General features: G+C 40.0%; 1 protein-coding gene across 1 annotated transcript; it reads left to right on the plus strand.

Annotated features, from left to right (window-relative positions):
• The first annotated feature begins 1266 nt into the window (after nucleotides 1-1266).
• Nucleotides 1267-22802, plus strand: LOC126236129 (eukaryotic translation initiation factor 4E-binding protein). The gene is made up of 3 exons (XM_049945206.1): nucleotides 1267-1773; nucleotides 15363-15503; nucleotides 22110-22802. The coding sequence occupies exons 1-3, from the start codon at nucleotides 1632-1634 to the stop codon at nucleotides 22160-22162; spliced, it is 336 nt and encodes a 111-aa protein (XP_049801163.1). The 5' UTR covers nucleotides 1267-1631; the 3' UTR covers nucleotides 22163-22802.
• The last annotated feature ends 3939 nt before the right edge of the window (nucleotides 22803-26741 follow it).

Consider the following 26741-nt stretch of genomic DNA (forward strand, 5'->3'; position numbering starts at 1 on the left):
CATATGAATGTGAACCGTTCACTGTTTTTTCCACAGTTCAGTACACTTTCTTCCTGTTTTCATGCTTGATCTGCATTCAGTTTTTGGCGGGCTATCCAGTGGACCAAATTACCACTAAATTTGAGGGGTGCGATAGGGAGTTTCCCTCGTCAGCAGTAGTGTTTGATTTCATATTTGTGCAAACACGCCCACTTTCAAACAGACTACGTTTATTATGGGTACTGTTTTGCTTGTATTTCACATTTAAGCTTTCTTTGTTTTAGTTTCGTAATGCTTATTGTTCCATTCCTTACGTCCTTTAATCTAAGCCCAAACACGTCCGCATACATTGCATGTTCTGCAAAACATTTTTTGAGCAGTTATCATTCATTATTCAACGGCATTCCTTACGGATTTGCTCCACCAAAAATCATTAACTTGTACAAATTCCTTACTTAATTCATTCGACGTCCTATATCATTTTCTAAATCTGAATGCTTCGAGGAGGTAGCGCAGTGGTTAGCACACTGGACTCCCATTCGGGAGGACGACGGTTCAATCCCGCGTCCGGCCATCCCGATTTAGGTTTTCCGTGATTTCCCTAAATCGGTTCGGGTAAATGCCGGGAAAAGGCACGGCCGACTTCCTACCTAGTCCGATGAGACCGATGACCTCGCTGTTTGGTCTGTTCTACTAAAGCTTATTAAACTAAAGCTTATTAAACACAAGAGTCAAGATATCGAACTTCTAAGCCGTAACATTTCGTCATTGTCAAAATCTTCTCCCTTACATTCTTCGATCTAATATTCTGTCTCTAAAAGATTTGTTTCAAATCTCAGCTACATCATAAATCGTAGAGAGGTGACGGCAGGAAAACTGAATGTAGGAAGTGAGAAAGATCAGAACAGAGAAGCGCTAGACTCGAGTACAGAAGAGGACGAGTCCAAAAATGTAGGAATTGTCTCCATAATAGACTACTAGCGGAATTTCGCACGTCCTCTATGATTATTGAACCTCGTTCAGTAAATTTACGAAGAGAAGCTAGGGAGGGCGGAAGTGGTAGGTAGCTTGCCTGTCGAGCTAAACAGGAGGGGAAGGCAGTGTGGGTGGAGGTGGAGCAGAGCAGAAAGGTGCCCAATGCCACTTCCCCTATGCCGCCCGCTGTTAACACTCCAGCGCGCCACGTAAAGAAAAGGCAGGCGTGGCAGCGACAGGTTCCGAGGGAAGCCGAGCGCCGCCGAGGAACGGACGCTCGTGGCGACCTTGGCGACTGGCGCGCAAACTACGCAGTTACAAACTGGCTAGCTCCTCGTTTATTGATAAAACGGCTGCCGAGCGTGCGCACAGCTAGACAGTTACACGCCGAGCTGTGGGGTTGATCCGTGTCGCGAGAGCCCAGCGTACAGTCGATACCGACCGATCTGTTCTCGCAGCAGCCTCAGTGGAGATCACGGCGGTAACAGCCTTGTGTCCCCCCCTCTCGCCCTGCGGAGCCTTTGCGGTGTTGCCAGTGGTGCGTCCTCGGCGGGAGACGCTGCTAAAAAGATCGAGGCCCAACAGTCAGTGGAGTTGTGTACGCCGACGAGAGCAAGCAGCAGAGATCGCAAGACGCGCTGTAGCCATCCTGCGCCTTAGCCCTTCCCCCTCATAAGATGTCCGCGTCCCCCGTGGCCAGACAAGCGACGCAGTGCCAGAGCATCCCTTCGAGGAGAGTCGTTATAAACGACGCATCTCAGCTGCCCGCAGACTACTCGTCCACTCCAGGAGGAACGCTGTACTCGACTACACCTGGTGGTAAGATATTTCATAACCGGTCATCAGATTACTAGTCACTAGCTCGCACAATCATTGCTTCTGCTGACACCTCCTTACCTCACCTCTCCCTCCTCGAACTGTTTTGCTGGAAATCTTCAGTGATAATAGTGCCTCCAGTTTCGTAAGTACTACATCCAGAACTTATCACACCTAGATTTGCTGGCTGCTGAAGGTTTAAGCGTCGGTGAAACTCTGAACAGCAGAACAAAAGCCAGCATTTCATAGCTTGCACGGTTTACTTGCATCTCTCTAATCTATCGCCAGGCAAAGACAGCTCAGTTAGTACTCAGAGATTTGTGTGTATACATCTTAAAAGCTTTGTCCAAACGTGATAAGACACCGAAATCATTCTTTACCGGTTGGATGGAGTATAATTACTACGATGCCCCGGTTATTTTTCTCTGCGGTTTAATGTTGTTGACCAATAGCCTACTTCTCGCGTTCGGATTCTTAAATTCGTTCTAGTATTGTTACTCACTCTCAAAAGAGATAACGTATTCGAAACATGTACTCCAGTTTATGGTAGACAATGGAAAAGTACTTTTTTGTTCTAACGTGTTATGAAAACTGTACAGTTGCATTGATGGATGAAAGTACATGCGATTTTCTAATTTTTCGAATTACCGGTTACTGTGAACAGCGCTCGCTGTACAAGATATAGCCTCGACGCAACACGTGGCTGGCGGATTAATGTGTATGTGCCAGTATCTGTACTTAGTTCTGAATTTAGTTCTTGTAATAAAAGTGTAATTTAATGCGTGATCGAAGATTAAGGAGGGAAACCAATTGCTTGGCGATTTAGCACATGATTTAGTGTCGATGCAACACGTGGCTGGCGGATTAATGTGTATATATCTATAGTTTGTTCTGCATTTCGTTCCTGTGATAAAAGAGTAAATACATGGCCAAGAGTTAAGGAGGGACATCACTTGCTTGGCGATAATATTTATGTATCGTTGTTTTCATTAGTTCTTGGTGTCTGTTCACAATAATTATAAAGGAAACAGAATCGGTCAGTCTTTTATATGTTCACACACATTTTCCTTACGGGCTACATTGTCGCCTGGAGATGAAAGTATCAGTGTATTACATCAGTAGTAACTCAATATCTCAAGCGGCAAGATATTACGTGTGTTTTTGTTCGTTTCGCAGTTTTTGTCAAAGTTTATGGTAAAAAATCTGAAGTGTAAATAATAAAATTTCTATACTGATAACACTTATTTACAATTCTATTTGGACTAAAGGTGCGTAGCTGCCATTAGTACACATGCGCTACAAGCGATATGAAACGCTAAAATTTCCATCTGAAGACAGTGGGTCAGGTTCTTGAAACATGTCGTATGGCGACTAAAGTTGTGAAGCGACATATAGCTCGCCCACATGATTGTATAGTTTCTCACGGCGTTGTTGCTATTGTGTTGCGTGACTGCAAACAGCTGTGGGAGCGCGAGAGAAGTGGAAGGGAGCTTTGTCGATTTATAGCAGCGTCACGTGACTGCGTGATCCGACCTGTGGATACTTATTCACCCGGCAGTTTAATTCTGTCCCCTGCTGTTGCATCGTGTGGAGGAAGAGTATTTACTTCTGCTATTGCATCAATACTTAGGTGGTTACAGGTGTGTCTGTACTCCTGGGACACTGTGAGGCGCGTCATGGAGGTTACATATTTATTATTACCACTACCGTTGGATTTGATCATGCGCGTATTTGCAGATGAATTTTGAAAAAAAAAGAATATATTTATGTAAATCCTTTTTGTATAGAATTTTTTCTGTTTCTATCCGTGCCAGGCACTTCAGCGGCTGCAGACATTGCTCCTCATGGAAATCGAATACTGGTATTATAGCCTATATGTGTGCCAGTTTAAAGTTAGAGGGAGTGCTGAAAAGTAACTCCTCAGAATTTTTTTAATTCTTTTCTCAATATCGGTCGGTTGAGGTATTACTTGTCATGCATTTTACGCAGTCGATTTTACTTTCCCGCTTCGCCGACGCAAGTTGCAACACCTGCCGCTAGAGCGCTCCGAATTGTAGCGGATAGAATAACCTTGGCGTATGACGTGGCGATGTGTATTATGTCGGTGCTTAAACAGCGTGCTGTAACGGAGTTTCTAAAAGCAGAAAATGAGCCTCGAATTAAATTCCGTAGCAGAATGAAAGCTGTGTACTGTAATGGTTGAATCGACATCAGTAATGTGCGACGTTGGAATGTTTGCGCTCGTTATGTAGAAAACTAAGATAGTACGTAAGCACCAAATATTAACTGTTCAGACGGTTAGTTTCATATGGTTGGACTGTAGCGAAGAACGTGTACAGCGTATTATTCAATTTGCAGTATTGTTTCATCATCAGTCAGTAAACATCCCACAAACAAGATTTGACTTTGGCCACGAGTTACGGTTAATTCATTGCCTTTTCTCTGTTACCGGCTTCTTTGGATCTTACTGATGGGAGCAGCAATTTTTTGTAGATTGTATGTTACAGCCATAGGCGTCCTCCAGGGGGAGGGGCCACTTGCCCTCTGCCCCCCTGGAGTCTGGTGTAAAGAGCTTATATTCATTACAGAATCTCTAGATACCGTGGATAACCATAAATTGTCTCGGCCGTAATAAGTCCTTTGTGTCATCTATAAAATTTAGTTCATGTGGTATGACACATCTCAAAACCGATGAGTTCCGTCATTTATATAAAAAATAGATGTATTGCTGTCTTGCCACCCGTCGTGGATAAATTTCTGTGGACCACCATGTTTGGATAAAAGGCGTGTCCACACTACAAGTGCTGTACTCGTAGCCGTATCCAGTGCCAGCTTCCTAATTTAAAAATGGAGGAAGTGGTTATAGCAAGTGGTGATACGCCTGTTAGCTCAGGAACAAGATACAAGAAGACGTAACCATGCCCTAAGCAAACGCAGGTGGTGGATGACCACAGTTTTCTGAAGCAGAAAAAGATAAAGTGGGAGTGGATTTGATAGACGACTTGCTTGTTGGAAACGTACATTTCAAGACTTTTGCCTCTTGTCCGCATCTGATTTTCAATATTTTATGAATTTGGCTGGAACGAAGATAGCAAAGGCTGACAGCAAACTTTGGAAACCTGTACCGATTATTGAGCGGTTGGCACTTAACGCTCAGATATTTAGTAACTGGCGATTCTACTCCAGCCTCAACTTTTTATTTAGTCTCCAAGCAAGTAATAATGAAATGTTGTTCCGGAAGTTTGTGTATCTCTTACTGGCAGCTCGGAGTTTCTAAATGTAAGTTAATTATATATCAGGGAATAAAACAAAAAAAATTAAAAATAACAAATAAACAGGGTCCAAAATGTAAACTGAGGAAGACAAAAAAGTAACGTAGCTGTGGAAGACAAACTAACAGGTAACGAACCCCATTAAGTTTGTGAATAATTTTTTTTATTCTTTTCACAAAATAACTATTTTTTACTTACGTCTGTGTTGATTGTCTTTCGCGGCTGATATTTGCAGTGCAGAAATTAGAACGCTTTGTAAGCGAACCAATTTGGAGCGCTCTTCGACCACAGCGCCAGACTTCCCAGGCTCATTTTTCTTCTGACGGACTTTCCTGTAAGTGGCTAATAAGCTGGTCATTTTCTTTTTTAATTCGGCCACATCCACGCAAAGTTCTGTCGCGATGGAATACCACGCTTCACTTTTTTGGATTTTATTTTTTAATGGGAGTTTGTGGCATCCCACAACACAGGATGTTGTTCATAAATATTTATAAAATTAATAATGAAATCGTCGGTCCAATCCATTTTAAAAGAAAAACCAATGTCAACAATACAGAAAATGAATAATTCCAAGACCAAGCTGCACGAGTGCAGAGAGCCAACTGGTCAATGCCCAAGTTGTCGTCCACACCACTCGCGCAGCTCGCCGCGCATCCCTTTGATGTACCGACAACAGCCGGAGCCAGGCAAGCCATACGCTGGGGCGGATCGTAAGCCTGTTTCGCGGCGATCCCTGAGAGCCTACCTCCGTCCATATTACTCGTAAGGCTCGCAAGCCTCTCAAGTACACGAGCCACAGGAGTAGTGTGGACGCACCTTTACGATGCCGTTAATTTTATTAACCCTTGGCTACTATGGATGTTGACAGGAACACAATTACTATAGAGCGTTTTCTCTCAGACCGCTTTTTAATTTTTTTATGTATAAAACCACTGTTTTGCTATATATATGTTACCATGATTTCCTGTTGTTCGTTACACTTCTTGGAAACAGACTTTATGGAGATTTGCATTTTCTAAACAATGCAGAATTTAAAACACTTTTAAAACTAAAACACAGCAAAATTTGCAGTTTATTTTATGCACTACTAAAATGCAGGGCATAGTTACCTCTCTAGTCGCTCTTAGATTATCGTCAGGAAGATGTTACTGCATATTCGCAACGTAACTATGGAAAAACAAATTTCAGGTGTGGCAAATTGTATTTGGAATCTGCTTTGACTCTACTACTCATCGTTTCAGCCTTGGGCGATTATTCCATCAAGAAAGAAATTTTGTCAAAAATTTATTTCAAAAATGAAGACGAATGTAATTGCCTTATGTTTACTTCTGAGGCCTTGAATAAAATTTTAATTGCTTTCAGTCTGCATGCATTTCTCGGAGACACTCTTACAATTCTCCAGCCAAATCGAAACACCACACTGTTGGCACGGACATCTTGTTTTCCACTTCGTACAAGGACAACAAAAGGCTCATGTTTTTCGTTTTTCAAAAAATTGTTTCTGTATTTGAGACTCTTATCTGCAGAACAGCAAGTTTTGTCAGAGACCTTTCGGAATGTGTAGCGGTCCAGGCAGGTAAAGACGATAATGGGTTGCCTTGTTCTTACGTTAGTTACCGGCTTCTGTTTCCTCCATGGAAAACATATTTCTGTTCTTACAGAAGAAGTACGCTTCTCTATCGTCATCAGATGTCACATCATCACTATCCGTTTCCTTCTACTAATTAGCATCGTGATCACTAAATATTCGAAATCGGGTTCATTATCACTGTCGTCAAAGTCTTCATATGAGAATTCACCGAGGCTTTCTTGGACACCCACATCAGTTTCGCATAGAAAACTTTGCATAGAAGCTCTAGCTTTCCTCACCACGAAGAAACGATAACGTTCAACAAAAATACGGTGCACAAACACTATGGTACGTCTATGAGACGTCTCAAGGCCCAAAAATAAGAAAACAAATTGCAACAACGCTGCCAGATTTCTGGCACGTGTAGCTTGCCAGCGGTGCGTGAAGTATCACAAGACAAAAAACTAGCGGTCTGAGAGACAATCCATAGTAGTTAAGGGTTAAAGGTCCCGCTACCAGTTACTGAATTTGTGGAATACTGTACAAGGAAATGGCAAGTATTTCAAAGTTTTTGTAGGCACACACTGAAGTTAAAAGGATATATTACGGCAGAACTGTTCTCACATTGCACACACTTAACACGATTTGAAGGCGCCGATGGTGAGGCTTCGTTCTCTGTACGATGTTTTGCACATAATACATCATATCAGCATGGAGGACAAATATGTTATATCGCTTAGAGTTAATAAATTTGGTGCATTGTTCACATAAATTTCCGTCTTTTCGCAAATACATGATCAGGGCGTCAGTACTGATAAAATATTTACTTACCATCGCAGTTACCTCGTAGGTCAGCTCATATGGAGCGTGCAGGGGCATAAACTTCCTCTCTCTCAGTTAACAATAGTTGCTTTAGATGACGCACCTGTAGTGCCAGAAATAATGCAAACAAATTCATTCACTTTATTTCCATTTTTTCGCTTAGGAGGTTTCAGGCTCCTGCTTTCAGCACTGCTGGTTCGCGGCATATGTTTGACAATATTGAGGCACATCGTCTTCTTTAAACACAATCTCTATCCAGTGTTTAAAATATGTAACCAAAATATAAATTTCATTTATAGACGCGGCGTTGCATATTCGGGAGTGCTTACCTTACTGTCCTCAACACAGTGGTCCTGTAGCTGGTACACCCGTGGCACAAGGAACTGCAGCATCGAATCACTGTCAGCTTCCACAATCTTGGTATTCCCTTGAAATGCTTCGAGAAAATAAATCGTCAATTCCCAGTTTCCGAATTCACGTAAAACTTCAGCAATTTGTTCATGATGCATAAAGACGGATTTCTGCATGAAACAAGAAGCTTTCCAGCGAGCCTCATCGTGCTGCTTCACGGTAGACTGCAACCGTGAGTCCTGCACGTGTTCATTCCTTTTTAAATAAGTTACGGCATGTTTCGTTGATTCCAACGATGGGTGAACATTACGACAGTATTCCTGCAACCCATTTTTCCTCAAGGGGGTGTGGCATAGAACAATGCTGAAGGAGTAGTTATTGTATAGCGACATCAGTTCTCTAGGGACTTTTTCACATTTGCCTCCGATCGGTAACGAACGTAACGTTCAAGAAGTGGCTTGTAAATATCCCTAACCTGCTTTTGTTAGTTACTTTCGTCCCGTACATTTGCAGCACTTTTCTCCAACAACAGGGACTGTAAAACAAGCAGGACCCGATTTTCGCACAGCAACTCTGACGATATTCAGTGCTTCATAAGAGAAAAATAACACCCTTTAGTTTACGCTTATGTTAAAGTTGTACATACGCTCGCACCATCCTCCATATCCTGCAGCATTTGGGGTACCACGGCACACGGTATTCGTTTGCTGTTTCTTTTTCATTGCGAGAAATTGTTGGTGAGATGAAGAAGCACATCTCTTGCACTTGCAGTGGGTTACTGTGCTTCTATTTGTGGCAGTGTGTGCAAGATCTAGAAAGCATTCTCCTGCCCATTTGATGAATGACCACAGATCTCTTGTGCACATTGTTACACACTTCTCCAAGACAATGTATTTTGTTGGCGCCGAAGGTTAGCCATTACTACTGAACTGACTTATTAGGAGAAGCTTTGCAGTTATTCAAGTCTTGCAACAGCGTCCACTAGTTTTCCTGCACATCACAGCAATTTCTAGTTGCTTTCATTATCATGAAGGAGTAGACCACATCGTAAACTTACAAAATTGTACCAAAAAAGACCTTTTTTGTGAAAAATCACCCAGGAACTGTACATGAAGAATTATATAAAAAGTACGGTGTACGAAGTGAGTGTTGAAACATTCCTAGAAGATACACAACTGGGGAGCAAAGTGTAACGACAACTTAACTGCAAAATTTGAGATCAAGTTTCATAAAAGAGCTCAGAAAGCAGAAGAAAGGACGAACTGTATAAACCAATAAAGAGTTCCATGTACTGTGTTCATTATTGTATTACTTATTACTGTGTTACACCCTTTATTTTACATTACGCGTTATTTTTCTTTACATAGGCTCGATAACAGCCTCTTCCTAGCATATCGAACCCTCGCGATTCCCAGAGGAGCGCAAGCGATTCACAAAGCTATTACGCTCGCGTGTGGCCCGTCATTCCCGCTTTGTTTCTGCTGTCCGTTTCCTTGTTGCACCGACCCCTTCGACACTCGGCCTTGGCCGGGTACCCGAAAGAGCCGTGGGTCTCTAACGCTCATAGGGACTCGTTCGCGCTGTCTGCTCCCGGTACAACTGAGCTCGACTCCACCCGGTGCGGGCAGCAGAATGGAGTGGTGGGCCCCAGGCGCTCCTTGGCGAGTAAAGGTGGATCCACACTTGATGGAACGTCACCGTCACTTCAAAAGATTCTCCTCTGTAGTTCAAATTACGGCATTCACGCACACCGTCAACGGAACGTCATTGACACGTCACGTCAACGTTTCTCGGGAAGAATGTTTCGACGAGCCATTCACGGAGTCACGTGATATTTCTCAGTTACTGCCGGCAAGTGACACCCCCATATTTGTTTTGTTTGGTTCAGCAAAACGGTCCATGTAGACATACCTTAGCCAAACCATCAGCTTCTGCCATGATAATACTGAACGCCTAATTCTTTCATTTCTCTTCGTAATTTTTTTGTATCATGTTTAATAGGTAAAAAAAACCGTTGTTTATACGTTCTGAAATATTTATAGAACAATAACTCCTAATCTTCCAGGCCCTTGTAAAAAGTGTGGAATTCCCCTTCACAGTCTCGATTTTTTAACATTTTTTAAAACTCAGACTCTTATTGCTCTTTGTTCCTGTCCCTCGTCATTGAGTGCAATGGCAATCATTGCGAGCTGCTTTAAACTAAATTTCGACATTTTATTACGGTCTACTATGAACTACGAAATAGTGCCTCTGGTGGGTATTTTATGAAAAAGTCACGACGTTCATTCGATGTTGACGTGCCGTGAAGTATGAATGCTCAGGAATTCCTCTGACCCTTGACGATTACGTGACGGTGACGTTCCAGCAAGTGGAAATCCACCTTAAATGTGGCGCGATGCACGGCTCTGCTCGCGAGTCTCACAAGCACACGAGCAATGTGGACGCACCTAAACGTTTACATCAGCTGTAGTCAACCTTTCTTGCCTGTCGCCTACCTTTGTGTTTTTGTTAGCAGTAAAATTTTTAACTGCCCATCAGTTCTAGAGTAATAATGACTTATAAAGTAAGAAAGTAACTTCGTGTTACAAAATTTATAAAGCATAGTTGCAGCAAGTAAAGCAAATAATAATAATAATAATAATAATAATAATAATAATAATAATAATAATAATTATTATTATTATTATTATTATTATTACTTACCGTACCAAGTACTTCGTCAGTATTTTATGAAACCCTAATGAAAATATCTTTAACGGCCCATCGTCCATCATAAAAGCTAGAACGCCCACTGGTGGGCGGTAGGTTCATAAACAGCCAGAAAGCACACAAACAGAAGACCAGCGCTCTTGTTCCTAATCAGCTTAAAAGTAGTCTTTGTACATAACCAATCGACAATGACAGCATTATTATGGTCAAGAAATCGTCAAGAATCTGTCTCACTGGTAGTACTAAATAAAACTGAATTGAAAAAATTTATTCGGTATGCCATCTTTAGAATAGAATTATGGAAATGTTATGCCTTAAATAATAAATTACAGCACCACATACGCAGCTTGCTGGGTAGTAGGCTACAACTCGTTTGAGAAGTTCACGAGTGTCTAGATATACAGATACTTGTCTCCTTTTTCGCGCAAACAACGTACTCGCTGATATTAACACCAGAAAATTACAACTCGCGCAGCACTCGAAAATGGGAATAATTTCTGAAACACATCGTACTAAGCTCGAAACATGTAACTTGTGCAGTAACTTGGTCAAATGTGTGTGAAATCTTATGGGACTTAACTGCTAAGGTTATCAGTCCCTAAGCTTACACACTACTTAACCTAAATTATCCTAAGGACAAACACACACGCCCATGTCCGCGGGAGGACTCGAACCTCCGCCGGGACCAGCCGCACAGTCCACAACTGCAGCGCCTTGGACCGCGCGGCTAATCCTGCGCGGCACAGTAACTTATTACTGTATTTGAATCATCACTGATTCAGTTACGAGTTTTCCAAAATAAAGTTTCTAATAAAATCAGTTCGTACAACGTTTGAAACAATCGTTGCATTACGTGGTAGCGGCGTTTTGCTCATCGATAGTTAGTCACAATGTGTCGTGTACTCCTTGTTTCGCGTCGACACTTTTGTCAACCGTCTAAGTGCTTATTCGAAGGGTGTAATTGAATACGTTCCTCATATAATACGCCATGAATTTTCCACTCGACATAGAGGAAAATTTCATTTATGTCACTGTTGTGCCTACGATAACGCAAACACTAATTGGTAATCCGTGTTTCCATTATTACCGTCAGCGGAGGGACAGTAGTAAAACAGTAGACACGTGTGACAGTGCGGATACAGTGCGATTCTGCGGAATCGTGCCCAATCGAGGCTACACTCGACCTTGGGTACATGTCGCTGAAGTGCTGCTGTTTCAGCAGGAGTTACGGCACGTACGAGCCGTTGAGATCTCACAGACAGCACGTGTTTTCCCTTTTCGGTTGGGATGTACTAGACTGTGGTGGAAATTTCAGCTCTTGCTCATCCGCCGGCCGCGGTGGTCTAGCGCCGGCACGGTAGCTCAGCGTGTTCGGGGTTAGCAACCCTCTGTAATAAAAAAAAAATGAGCTAATCGATCAACAACGAACTTCAACGGATGTCTTACGACGTCCGCAACGACCAAACACAACGATCAATAACGGGAAAAAAAGCGGTTCCTGGCGCTCAGTCCGGTACCGCGCGACTGCTACGGTCGCAGGTTCGAATCCTGCCTCGGGCATGGATGTGTGTGATGTCCTTAGGTTAGTTAGGTTTAAGTAGTTCTAAGTTCTAGGGGACTGATGACCACAGATGTTAAGTCCCATGGTGCTCAGAGCCATTTGAACCATTTTTTTCTTGCTCATCCAAGTATATTTATATTGATTTTAAGAAATTTTAAGAGTATCATATGCACTTCGCTAAAAGAAGTTTGACGGCGCAAACGTAGGTGAGCTTACTGAAACTTCACCGTAAAAGAGGAAATTTCTTTATAGATCATCTTAGTTAAAGGCCACCAAAAGATGTTATATCTTTTACCTTCCTACGTTGAAAAAGAAAGAAAAGGTAATTATTGCTTTATAAGTTTGCCTTGTTGAGTTATTCGTTACTACATATGATACAAACTAAAGCAAAAACATCGCACATTAAAAACTATTCACTGATTGGAACATTCTGTATTACTACAGCAGGAGAAAAACAAACCTGATGCTAAATGCCGAACCCGTATGTCAATGCAGTCGATCGCATACGATTGATGGAATTCTTCGGTTACACTGTACCGACCGCGTGAAATATAATATCTAAGTAAATATAAGATCATTCTCAGAATCCTTATTTGTAGCGACTAGATTTGTTACCTCGTCATAGGGCGTAAGATATTGGAAAAACTTTTGCGAAGTAAACGCTATTGCACAGTATTCCAAGTCACGAAAGTCCTCAGTACCGTAATCAAAATTAATATTTCGCGGCTCAAGCTATCGTTGTGTCTCTCTATAAGCCTACAGTACTTTCTTGTGAACAGAAACCTTTGTAGTAATACTCTGAATGCAGCGAACATTATACCGTGCTAAACGGTACTCGGTTAAGTGGACGACTGTGCAAAATCCTTGATAAACAGGATACTCTTTAAGTGCGTTTGCTCCTGCTCTCTGCCTTTGACCTTCGCGCAATGGCGAGCAGTAAACTGCGAACAGTTAGCAAACGAACACAAACAACGACCTTGGGATTACTCGAATGCTCTTTTTTTGGTGGGGGCGGTAAACAAGCGCGGAGACAGAAATAAAACTTGCAGAGAGACAGGGAGAGAGAGATAAACGAAACGAAACGGAACAAACATGGCGCGATTCGAGGTGTAGCCTCGACCACGTGGCCCGAACCGAAGCGCTCACGCTAGAATATTAATTCGTATTGATCGTTGCCTTATGTTGCTTTACGACAATAATAATTTAATGTGCTTTTTGTCATTGTGGGACTCAAAATAGAAAAAAATAGTTTGGAAATTATTGTGCGTAACTTGTAGTAGCGTACGTACCCTTCGCCTTATAGTATGCGAAAGATGTTTTCGACTTCTTTCCTTTCGTAAGGCAGTGCATTATACACGTGGAGGCTGTTTTCTAATGCGCAGACTGAACTGGTAGAAAACTGATGATGTAATTATAGGAGAAAATTTCTCTTACTTTAGGCTACAGAGAGATTGGGGAGGTCTTTGCCGGAGGTAAACCGTGTGTAAATTTCCACTGCATTTATTTGACTTATTCGTCTTACTTTAATTCATTTACCCACGTAGGTGCAATAAAATTTTCACACTTGCGCTAATTTATAACAGCAGCTAATAAATGCTGTGGAAAAACTTAAGCTGTGTAGATTAGCAAAATCTTGTTTATAAATACAAATTAACAACACCTACCGTATTATTACTTTTTAAATAAAATATTCAGCTCTCACAGCAATGCTTCCCTGTGATTATAACGACGTATATAAACAGGATAGAATAGGAAATCACATTGTACAATTGGTGTGTGACATCCAACACAGCTGTGGATCTTTCATATTCATGGCACAATAGAAGTGTAATGAGTGCTCTAGCTGTTTAGAAGCCCTTTTCCATTGTAATTTTTTTCTCTTTCCTATGTCCTGTTTCCATCATGCTTTTGAAAAGTGGATTTGATTTTTACAGAATAGATGTGTGGACTTATGGGAAGCATGCCGCATTTGCATATATTGGTGTTAAAGCAATTACCTTAACAAAACCAATAGAATCACTTGGCTCAAGAATCATAACAGCTTCTGTAGTCCTTGTGGACTGTACTTGTACACAACATTTTTTGTGAACACAATAGAGTACATTCCTCATAACCAAAGTGATTTGCGTTTATTTTGCCACAGGTTTTTAGAAACTAGGTCGAGGACAGTCATCAACATCAATTTCTTTGCCAGAAGTGATTCTGACTTAATAGCGGAGCAAATACCCACAGCAGAAAATTCCGGACATTGTATAACATCAAACATTCACATTGGTTGTAAAAAATGTCACCACACTATAAATTCATTTCGACACATAGCCAGTGAACCCAGATGATTTTCATGGGTGATTTGTGCTCTGTGACAACCTGATGATGAATATGTATATGTGGGCAGTATGTGCTTGCATTTTAATCATGGATGAACATTGTACACAACTGCTTCACAACCAGAACAGGAGTGAACAAAGCCCAGAACATTCTTCAATACTTAAATATTAAATACAAATGGTAATACACGTTTCAGTTCAGTTTCATCGATGTACTCACCATTACACTTGCAGTGTCATTTGATTTTAACGAAATATTGTTTTGTAGGACACAGATTGAATTGTTCTCGAAACTAATAAAATGGAAATGCCATCAAAGATGTACCACGCCATCTTAATTTGGCTAACGTAGTCATATGTTGAATTGTCCGGATCTTGAAATAACACTTTATGAATTGAAGATGTCATGCATAGTTGCTGACATATTGCCTGTAGGTTTCTGTCTTACGTTCTGAGACCAAGGTTTGTTCAACTATTTCCCTCATATTTCACCAGCACGTGTGTGCCAGAGTCTGCCACCAGCAATGGAGGATTAAACTTTAATAACGCCAGCCACTTGTGCTGATGAAACGCCACAAAAATTGTTAAACAGATTTCAGCTGAAGAAACAGAGACAGAAGCCAACAGGCAATACATCAATTTTCGAAGAACCTTATTTTTGGAAAGTAAGTCGCTTACTAAAACTAGATTACTTCTGAATGTTCCTACTTTCAGAAATTCTAGATTCAATAAAGTTTTAGAACTGTAGTGTGTTTGTAATCTAGCGAAAGTCTTTGGAGACATGCTGTGTGATACATTTAGTCACCTTTGCACATACATGAAACTACTTCACCCAGAATAGCCAACCAACCTTTAAATTGCATTTTAGCCATAATACTCTTAAAGCATCTGATAATCACGTAGTTCATGATGCCCTTCATATAGTTTGAAAATGCAGAGTAAAAGAAAATCATATCTATTTTATCTGCTGTTTGTTTCAGGCACAAGAATTGTGTATGACAGGGCATTCCTGATGCAGCTGAGGAACTCCCCATTGGCGCGCACACCACCAAAGAACCTCTCAAGTATTCCAAGTGACCTCATCAAGGGAGCAAATGTCCCTAAGAATGACATCAAATCAGGTTCGTGTTAATCTCAGATTTATGTGCATACCAGTGTGTAGCATGAATGGTGGAATTATGCTTTCATGTAAGAAGTGTTTAAACATTTTCACCTATAGATTTAAGTTGCATAGTGTTGTGGAACACATGGAAAACGATACTAAAGTATACTGCCAACTGTTCTTTCAGTTCATATCACATCTACAGTGTGGTCACAATTTCCACTTATATAGCCCTCTGTGTGCTGTAACTCATAGTTTTATCCCAATGAATTGTGCATGAACTGTATGAAGGACACTACAGTATAGCACAAGATTTCTCACTGCAAACCATTTCTTGTATGCCTGTAAATATTTTTTTTCTAATGAAATTAATATTAACAGTAGTTCTTTGTCAGTGATTGTCTTTTCAGATTGTCGGAATTTTCCTAGTAAATTCACAGGAGTTAAACATATCATTGTCTGGGATACCTTGACCCAGACACACTTGAGATCCATTGTTAATGCAACTGCTATAAATTCCCTTCCTTTGCCCCCACTACCCACTCTGAGTATTATTCCAAGGTAATGTCTTATAAACAACTCTTGTTTTTGCTAATATTCTTTTCGGGTGTGCAGCCGGATCATAACGTCATCTTGACACAATATTTCAGCGTCCACCTGGCCGCCATCTTCAGGTGAGAGTGCTGGTACATGATCTCACCCGAACTGTATGAATCCTCCTGTGAGATCGTGTACCAGCACTCTTGCCTGAAGATGGTGGCCAGGTGGACCACTGAAATATTGTGTCAAGATGACGTTATGATCTGGCTGCACACCCGAGAAGAATATTATCAATTATTATGCTGGGAAAGCCTTCATAATCACAACTCTTGTTTTTCCTCTTTCTTATTTATTTTCATGCTTCTTCCACTTGTTCCCACCACCACACTCTGCCCCATCTCTGTACTACATCCCTCCCCCCCTCAAAGAGGTACTGTGGAGCTGTTAGTGTAGTAGTCCAGTCAATGAAAGAAAATTAGCGAAAAATTGGCGTAGCGTAGGTTTTTGAATAGGTGTAGGGGGAAATCCTGGTCAGTGCATATATTGGTAGATAGTCTCTTCTCTTCACAAATATTGTTCATGCGAAAACAGTTTGTGATGATAAGAAGCCACATTCAGATAGAGTACATTACATTACATTAATACTTGTTCCATAGTTCATAATGATGTAGAACATGTCAGTTTTTCCACCTTTTTACTTTATATGATCTACATCCTGCTTAGGGTGGAGTAGTTGTTTCAGCTCGTGTGGAATTGATTGCATTTCCAAAAGAGTACTAAAAGTTTGTTTCCAACAGATAAGTATGATTCTCAGCCACATACAGGGTGACAATTATTGAACTATATGAAAAAAAAACATAAATTAGTTACAAACTACACTGTGCTTACCCTTCATTCAATATGTAAACGTCACTACAGATATTCTGCTTTAGGTTATGACATGTTCGATATGCCTGGCATCATTGGCGATGATGTGGCGCAGATGAATAGTGAAATTCTGCATGACCTGCTGAAGTGTCAGAACATTGATGCTGTCGATCATCTGAATGGCTGTTTTCAGCTCAGCAGTGGTTTTGGGGTTATTGCTGTATACCTTGTATTTAATGTAGCCCACAAAAAGGTGTCTCATGTGTTCAGGTCTGGAGAATATGGTGGTCAGTTGAGGCCCACGCCAGTGGCCTCTGGGTACCCCAGAGCTAGAATGCGGTCCCTAAAGTGCTCCTCCAGAATACCAAACATTCAGCTGCTTTCATTGGCTAGAGCTCCGTTTAGCGTGAACCACATGTTGTCGAAATCAAGAGTCGTTTTGGAAAGTGGGGGTGAAATCATCTTATTCATTGACTGGATATTGCACACCACACAGTCGCCCGTTGAGGGTGAAGAGACTTCTCGATTGCGAAATGCGATTTCTCAGTCCCCCAAATGCACCAATTTTGCTTATTGACAAACCCATCCAAATGAAAGTGGGCTTGATCACAAAACCAAACAACCGTAAGCATACTAATTCCCATTGTGCCCCATAGCCAACTGTGCATTTTGAATGTCCTAACGCAAACCGTTTACAACTTATGATGATTTGATTTCATATAGTTCAATAATTGGGACCCTGTATGTAGCGGTTCACTGAAACAGGACACTTTTCCGGATAGACTGTTCAACCATTGCACAGAAAGGGATGTAGGTCTGATGCTGAAAACTACTTGCCCAATCTTACTTCTGACAGCTTTATTCAAAATTCTTGAAATAGGATCATATTCAAGACTAGCTTCCATATTTTTAAAAATTAATTACTAACAAAATGTCAGTTTGGTTTTCAGAAAGACTTTTCAACAGAAAATGCTATATATGGTTTCGCTGATCAAATATTAAATGTTGTTAATAACTGAATATCACCCATTGGGATTTTTAGTGATCTCGCAGAGGTTTTTGTCTGTGTGGATCATGAAATTCTTTTAGATAAGCTTAAATATTGTATGGGTGGGACTGTGCATAAATGTTCAGTTCATATCTAACTGAAAGAATGCAGAAGGTCGAAATTAACAGTACATGTAACATGTAAAAATGGGCAGAGTCCTCTAACAGGGAAGGTATCAAGAATGGTGTCCTGTATTCTTAACACACAGGGTGATTCAAAAAGAATACCGTAACTTTGAAAATCGAACTCTGCAAAGAAGAAAAGTGGAGCTGCACTCTTTCTGTTGTCAATTGAGGGAAGCTCTGAAGTTTCATTTGGTTGCTCATTTGCTCACTAGGAGCACTGTTAGCCACATAACCTTCATTTATGTTGTTAGTGCAAGGGTGGCAACTGCTCAACCAAAAGCTTTTCGTGTTATTGAGTATGGCAGAAGTGAATCAATTACGTTTGTTCAGCATGCATTGTGAACCAAGTATGGTGTTCAACCTCCTGATAGGTACTGTATTGTATGTTGGTCTAAACAATTCACAAAGAAAGGGTGTTCGTGCAAAGGGAAAAGTTCTGGACAGCCATGCATGAGTGAAGAAAATGTTGGATGTATTCAGAAAGCATTTGCTTGCAGTCCAGGAAGATCAACCCACCGAGCTAGCAGAGAACTGAAAATTCTGCAACCAGCCATTTGGAGGGTCATAAGGAAAAGATTAGTAATGAAACCTTATTGTCTACAATTGGTTCAAGTCTTTTCCAAAGCTGATAAGGTGGAAAGAATCGAGTTCTGTGAGTTTGTCCTTGAGCAAATGGAAACTGATGACCGGTTCATTTCAAAGCTAGTGCTTAATGATGAAACAACATTTCACACATCAGGGAAAGTCAGTCGGCACAGTGTCTGTACATGAGGCACTGACAACCCATGGGAAAGAAGCCAGCATGAATGTTATTCACCTAAGGTGAATGCTTTCTGCACCATTTCAGCCAGTAAAGTTTTTGGTCCTTTTTTCTTTGAAGGTACCTGTCTGGGAATGTTGCAGAATTGGCTTTTCCCTCAACTCGAAGAAGCATGCCAATTCATATTGCAACAGGATGGGGCACCAACCCATTGGCACTTATCTGTCCGTGCCTATCTGAATGAAAGGTACCCACGGCAGTGGATTGGCCACCAGGCAGCTCATGACAGAATACTTCACCACTGATCACCAAGAAGCCCTGACCTCAGTGTCCTGTGTGGTGTTTCTTCCCCCCCCCCCCCCTCCCCATCGGGAGTGGGGAGGGGGGGGCAGGTTAAAGATATGGTGTTTCGACCACCTCTACCAGCTAACATGGAGGAACTAATGCCCCTATTACATGATGCGCCAAAACCACACACTTCTGCACCAGCACCCCAAGTGAGCATATCTGTAACTACATACTCACTCACTTAGACCTATCACACCATCCACTTGGGATATACCTGGCACACATGTGCAGTAGATGGTAATAACATGCGAAACGCAAACAGGACTGTCTGATCTCTTATAAAGTTGTTCGTTCTACTGTGCGAAAATCTAGGGGGACCGTATGATATATTGGAACATCATTCCTTCAAATTATTTCTGTGAGCTCAATGTTCCTATTTAATAAGAAATTGTCTTTTATCATCATTTATTGAGTAATTGTTATTCTCTTATTTGGGTTATTACTTTTCTGAATTACAGACTCAGCAGTTAATTTTATATTACAGTACTTGTTTACACAGATATATGTGTATCTAAATTTTCATTTATACAACATTTTGCACATGGAGGACCCACTTGTTTTTGAAGATTTTACCCGGACAGTGACAGTAAATCTTCAGATTAGGGCAGAACGACAACAAAAACGAAAAGCCAGACATTGCTGGGTTCGACCCTGGCTGGAAAGAAGGAATGACGACAGGAGAATGTATTCACTGCTTGTAAAAGAACTGAAGCCTGAAGATCCGCAAGAATTTTGGAATTCTGTGAGGATGGACATAGCCTGTTTCGAGAACCTGCTGTCTATGATAGAAGATGGAATTAGCAAGTGTGGCACATTCATGAGGGAGGCTCTCTCACCTTCTCGAAAGTGGGAATTGAATCATATGTTTATATGTTTTGTGACCACACCAATAAAATACCGGTACATGCCCTGTTATGTTGCAGACTGGTTGTAACATTACATTTCCTGGCGACTGGGGAATCTTTTAAGTGTTTGGCTTTTAGCCACAGAATAGCACAGTCCACCAGTTCAAAAGTTGTTGTTGATGTATGCCATGCAATTTGCAAAACTTTAAAGGCTCAGTACTTAAAGGTGCCCTTGTGTTATTTTTCCGAGTTTGGAAATTGTGTATGTGCTACTCAGAATTTTGCAGTCCTTATCTGTCGCACTGGGCGTAACTGCACAGACTTTCTCATGTATCACTGCCAGTTTCTCTTTCCGGCATTCTAAAATAAAGCAACAGATGAAATCAAATCAAACATGAACCTTCATAAGCTAAGGCAGTACAATACAAATCGAAAATCACCATTTATCATTATAAACAGCCAGTATAAAAAAAAGTCTGCTGGCAAAAAAAAGAAGTTTTTTCTGCATTTATGAAAATCTACTTACTGAAAAAAATGCGGAAAATCCCCAACCGGAAAATCTGAAATTAGCCACTAGCCAACTAACAATAAGCCAACAACAAGCAGAAAGCACTACCATACTCCCTTCTGTGCATGTGCGAGTTATCGCTACCTGGTGTGCATACGCGGATTGACGGCAGTTTAGAACTGCTCTCTGTTCTGGTGCACTGATAATGTGTGTGCTAATTTTTGTAGTTTCACTTGTTCTACCACTAGATGGCCGTCGTGCTAGACCAGTGCTGTTCACAGCAGATCGTCGTGTAATACCCACTTAAACGAAAGAGTAACTGCAGCTATCCGAACTGTTACTCTGGAAATGCTACCAGAAAGTGTGTAACGAGATTGAGTATCGGGTTGATGTCACTTGAATGTCTGCACAACAATTAATTGTCCAAGGTTCCATCATGTTTCTTTGATTAAATACAGATTTTGGAAGTTGTATTCTTTTTGAATCACCCTGTATGTTAATGACTTGCCACTCTTATCTTCATGAAGATACAAAGCTAGTTCTTTTTTCTGATGATGATGATATAGTAATCACATCCAACAATCAAGAATTAACTGAGGAAATTGTAAATAAAGTCTTTCAGTAAATTTCAAGAGGTTGTCTGCAAATGGTCTCTCACTAACTTTTGAGAAAACAGAGTATATGGCATAACACCTTTGATAAATATAGCCTTTGAACACAAGGCTGTTACTAAGGCAGAATATTAAATATATCTGGGTGTGTGCTTTGATGAGTAACCGAACTGGAAGAAACATATTGGTGATCTGCTGAAACATTTGACTTCAGCTACATATGCTATTAGGGTTATTGCAAATTTTGGTGGTAACAGTAAATTAGCCTACTATGCCTATTTTTGTTCACTGCTTTCATATGAAATCATATTTTGGGGTAATTTATCATTAAGAGAAAGCTTATTCATTACACAAAAGCATGTAATCAGATGTTGGCTTTTGTCAGATTTTGTGCTGGATTTTTTCCCCCAGATTGCTTTTGAGCCCCTCCCTCCCCCCACATTCCATGGTTGGTGTCAAATTTGTTGTTAGTTTTTTGCTGAATTTGGTATTGGTTTCTTGCCAAAATATGTGTCGTTTTTTGGCTAAATTTGGTGCTGAATTTTTGGCCAGATTTGGTGATATTTTCATCATGTCAAAGTTCTTTACATATGAAAAGAACTATTTTTTTAAGATGAACGTCAGCCTTGAGATTAGAAACCATTTCAGCATTCATTAACTACTGTTTACAAATATTAAAAAACTGCCATCCTCAGTATAAGATTTTTATTGGGAAAGTAACAGATTTTTGCAAAATCGTATTAAAAAATTTGCAAATTTCATGTTATTTCACTAAAAAACCTGTATTTTTTTGCTTTTTTATTTTTACAATATTTTCCTGTCACTACTAATTGAAATAATACTTAAATGTAAATTTATTCATTCCATATTTGGTCATCCTCATGTTTATAATATTCCTCACAAGTGCTTTCAGTATTACCAATGAGTGTAATTAGAAATATGTGAACTTGGAATTTTTGTTATATTGTTTCAGAGGTGGAACCCATTCTGGAGGAACCCCAGGACCAGTTTGCCATTGAGTTGTAGTGCTCTGTGGACATAGTGGAAGAATATGACAGGCAACATCCTGCCAAGTGCCATATGCTATTTGCACTGAAACAGTTTTCTCCCTGTCTGTCTATAGCACTGTCAACTTGCTACTTTGCAATCAACTCTCACGATCAGGGATTGGTACTGGTATTCTGATGGAAAGTATTGTTCACGTGGAGTGCCCTGCTTAAGTCAGTTTATAGTTGGGTTACAGTGTGTGGCTTTTTATTACAGAATTTTGTAATACCTTACTGTTTAATCTGTTTACTTACTTTTACGTCTACTTTAAAGAAAGCACCAAGAAAAAACATAAAAATGGTATAAGTGCAAAATAGGTATATTAATTGTGAAGCTTGTTTGGTAGCAGGCATTATCTGGATAATGAATGTTTGTATTGCAGTTATATGTGAGTGCCATGTTATGATATGAACTGCCAGTTGGAGAATGTCACTATTGTAAGACTGCAATCTTTCTCCATCCTGGGAACTAGTCCCTAAGTGTGTGCACATATTCCATCTTGTCCTTCAAATTTGGAGGTTGTAAAATATTTGGTGCACTGGGTGCATTTAAATACAAATTGTGTGATAATTGAGATTGTAGGCTCAGCCAGATCTCAATAAAGCAATTTTTAACAGAACATGTAAATGCCTTATTGAATTATTATTACCTAAATCTCATTAGAATTGTAGATGTTCTTCTTGCCCTGCCCATCTAGACCCTCATTTCATTTTATATCCCAAAATGTGTGCAAATTGTTCAGGTGATGTAAGATGCAAAAAATAAAAAAAAGAGAACAAGAAATGTTATCAACATGGCATGAGGAACTTTCCTGTATACTATTTCAAAAGAAGCTGTGTAATGTCCTGATAAATGTAAATTAATTTCTTACACAAGTAAATATTTGTTGTCATAATAAATTGAAGCAATTATATCAGGACCAGAAACAGGCAGATAAGTAATTGGACGGTCTCCGTTCATTACTATTGCACAGACGAGAGCCTGTTAGCTGCAGCTTACAAATTGTTTACTGTTTCAGATTCAACATTAAGGGTGACAAATCTCATTTTTAAGATGGACGTGACACCATAAAATAGGCGGAAGTAATATAATTTTACATTCCTGTTTTGCATCACTTTCTTATCGTACCACCATGTATAGTACTCCCAAGGAGTATAAACTTAGGTTAAAAGAGCATTAAATAATGTCTCAATCACACCGCTTTTTGAACAGAATTACTGGTTTCAGCTATGCATGAGTTATCTTCAGACTCTACAATAGAAGTAAAAGGAAGTAAGTTACTAGCTATTACATTAAGAAATTAAAAACGTGTGACAGAAGTTGTAACAAAAACACAATATACCTCCCATTCTGGTGCACTGCAAAAAGTCAAAACATGTAAAAATAACCTGAGCCAAAACTGCAATGCCTGCTTCAACTGATCATATATAGGATGCATAGCAATTTAAGAGTCGTTCATGCAGACATAACATGCAAACAAATGTAAAAAAAATTAAAAGGAATTTCATTTAAAAGTACAATTCTTTAAAATATTCTATTCTCAGTTGTATTCATTTTGTGGCAGTTCAGAGTGGTCAAAATTTAACAAAAATTTTTAAAAATGAAAGAGGATTACAGAAATCATTTTAAAATTGAATATATTGTGAGGGTTAGAAAAACAGACCTTATAGAGGCAGGAGATAGCATAAACTTTGAGAACATGCAATTGTCCAGATTCTCATATCCCAGTTTATATTTTGATTGGGACAGTTAATAACAAAAGTGAAATGGGGACGGACATAGAGTAATGAAAAGCAGCAAATTATGGAAATACTTCAATAAAATAGCAGATAGCATAATTTATAGTGAGAAGATAGTGAAGTGCAGCAGTCGTTGCTAAATGGCGCAAGTTACTCATAGGTAAGTTTTACTTTAACTTTGCTACAGTTCTTATGCTATTCAAAGTAACAGGCTTTCCTCCAGGGAGTAGTGCACTGCTCCATATGCTGTGCATTCACAATAGATGCATAGATGATAGCAATACTGTTGATCTTTCCAAATCTTCAATGGTACCTGGTAATACTTATCACTAGCAACACAAATGTCAGGAAATGAGTTCCTCAGAGATTTGGTTGAAGATACTTTGCTTGTTAAGAACATGGTCAGGATGCTGTCTTTCACTAGCAAACAGTTCTAGTTCCTCCAAAATGTTGAGGTATCTACTTTTGGAAGCAGTATGCAATTTTGCAAATTATTTACTATACCTCTTATTCTGTTTTAATTTTTTAAATACTCACCAAAAACTTGTTTTATTGCAGGTAGTTGTGTGTTCTTCAGATCTTGTTTCAAAGGCGCTTTCCATGTGTCCAATATAAAAGCAACTGCAACCATTACAAGTAATTTTATAAATGCCTGACTGTAAAAATTTACTGTGATCCTGGCCAATCTTGTGGCAAAGACACAGTAACAGTTCATGGATCTTTTTTTCGTGGGCTTTCACAGGAAGATGAACAACAAAGTTCCATCTAACATAAAAAGGCGAAAACTGAATAACAAAATAGTTGCTAGAGGAAATATGCTTATCTTACAATGAATGTTTGTAAGAAAACTCCATTCTCCTCTCCTTAGAAGCAGAGAATCTGTCAACAACACGTTCACCAAAATCGTCAATGCTGTGAATGAAGTCCTTCTTGTTGGAGAGTGCTATCAGCCTATCTTGACTCATTACTTAGCAGAAAAGTTTTTATTCTCTTCTGGGTAGAGAAAGATCACTCCGCTTTAGACATTGTCACCATTATGGTAACAATCACTTTCAGGAGTTTCATTGTTCATCTAATAGGCTGGCTTTCGAGCAGTAATTGCAGAACTGGAACAGTGCCTGTGAAAGTTCTAAACTTATTCTTCCTGTATGGTATCTGAAGCTCCATTTTCAGCTTATTGCATTAAAGAAAAATATATATTCCCCACGACCTCTGCAGAAACTTTTGTGGAAACTGGCTTGTACTGTGCTGCACATGTTAGTGCTGTACTTAGCCATATTTGTAATTTTTCCTTTAGGAGTGGTCAGTTTTCTTAATGATTAAAGTACTCAGTAGTAAAACCACTTTATAAAAAGGGAGAAAGGGACAATGTAGACAATTTTAGACCTATTTCTAAGCCATTAGCGTTTGCTAAAGTTCTTGAAAAGGCTGTGTATGTAAGGATAACTAATCTTCGCTATCCAATGATCGGCTTTAGAAGTCTTTTAACAACTGAAAAAGCCATATTCTATTCTCTCTGTGAGGTACTGGATGGGTTAAATGAAAGGTTTTGAATGCTAGGCATGTTTTTTGATTTAACTAAGGTGTTTGTCTGTGTTGATCACAAAATATTGCTCCAGAAGTTGGACCATTACGGAATACGGGGAGTAGCTCACAATTGGTTCACACCTTCCTTTAATAACAGACAGCAAAAGGTCATTATTCACAGTGTTGAGAATGGCTGTGATGTGGGGTCTGTGAGGTAACGGGCGAATTGTGGTGCCCTGAAAATAGTCTAAGTTGGCATGGCCAGGGCCCGGCAGCAAACACGTGATGCCAAACGTTAGCTGGACGAGAGGGGTAGCCCCAGCACATGGTCCAGCCATGTGGCTGGGAATTCCATTGTGTAGCTGGGAGTGCCAAAGATGGCGGACTTGTGAAACCTTAATGTCAGACATTTCACAGTTCGTATAGAAATTAATAGTAGTCAGATGAATCATAATATCTCAAAAAGAAACATGTACATTACTATTATTTGCACAATGATTCTGATGGTGTAATCAGATTTTCAATATCTTTATTAGTTTAAAGTTTAGTATCTGACGGTAAATTATACAAGTAACACCCAGCAATGAATTTCCAAATTATAAACGCTTCATCTAATTTTGTGGATAGATGTGTCTTTAAAAAGCTATTAGTGTAAACCTAAATTGGTATAAATTACAGGCATGTAACTTGAATAGTACATGAGTTATTTGAGGTCAAAATGGCTGATTACTATCAATTGCGTCAGGCCATAAGTACTTCACAGTTACATGAAAAAATGGCTGGCCTACCTTTTGTTGCTATTCCTTTGATATATGTTTATTTAATTGGTTTATGTATTTAATAATGTGTGTTAGAGCATGTTTATGGTCCAGCCGTAGAAATAGTTATTTAATTTCTAGTATTTAAGTGTAAATCCAGTATTTGGTATGTGTTTCAATATGTTTGTGAGTGCACGTTAGCTTGGAGACATGGAGGGAGCGCTCTAGCCAATCACAGCGCTCGTTACTAAGAGACGTATGGAGGTTGGGTAGGGGCATGGTTTCTCGGAGAGGACACGAGGTAGTTTGGGAGAGTGCGGTACGGGGCAGTACGGTGCTGGACGCGACGGCACGGCAGAAGCACGGTCACGAGGGAGACTTGGAGAGTGTGGAGTGGTTTGCGCGTGGTCGCGAGAGATAGAAATACTTCGGAGTGACGATTTGTGCACTTGTGAGATTTCCGTAGCTTCTACAGTGAAGATGTAGTTTGCATTTAGAAATTAATATCTCACGAGCTGTGTTGTTGTTCATAGC

This window comes from Schistocerca nitens, chromosome 2 (genome assembly GCF_023898315.1).
Source record: "Schistocerca nitens isolate TAMUIC-IGC-003100 chromosome 2, iqSchNite1.1, whole genome shotgun sequence".
NCBI lineage: Eukaryota > Metazoa > Arthropoda > Insecta > Orthoptera > Acrididae > Schistocerca > Schistocerca nitens.

Coding starts and splice junctions, on each gene's coding strand:
- LOC126236129 (XM_049945206.1), top strand. CDS start 1,632: ATGTCCGCGTCCCCCGTGGCCAGACAAGCGACGCAGTGCCAGAGCATC. Junction 1,774..15,362: donor GTACTCGACTACACCTGGTG/GTAAGATATTTC, acceptor TGTTTGTTTCAG/GCACAAGAATTGTGTATGAC. Junction 15,504..22,109: donor TAAGAATGACATCAAATCAG/GTTCGTGTTAAT, acceptor ATATTGTTTCAG/AGGTGGAACCCATTCTGGAG.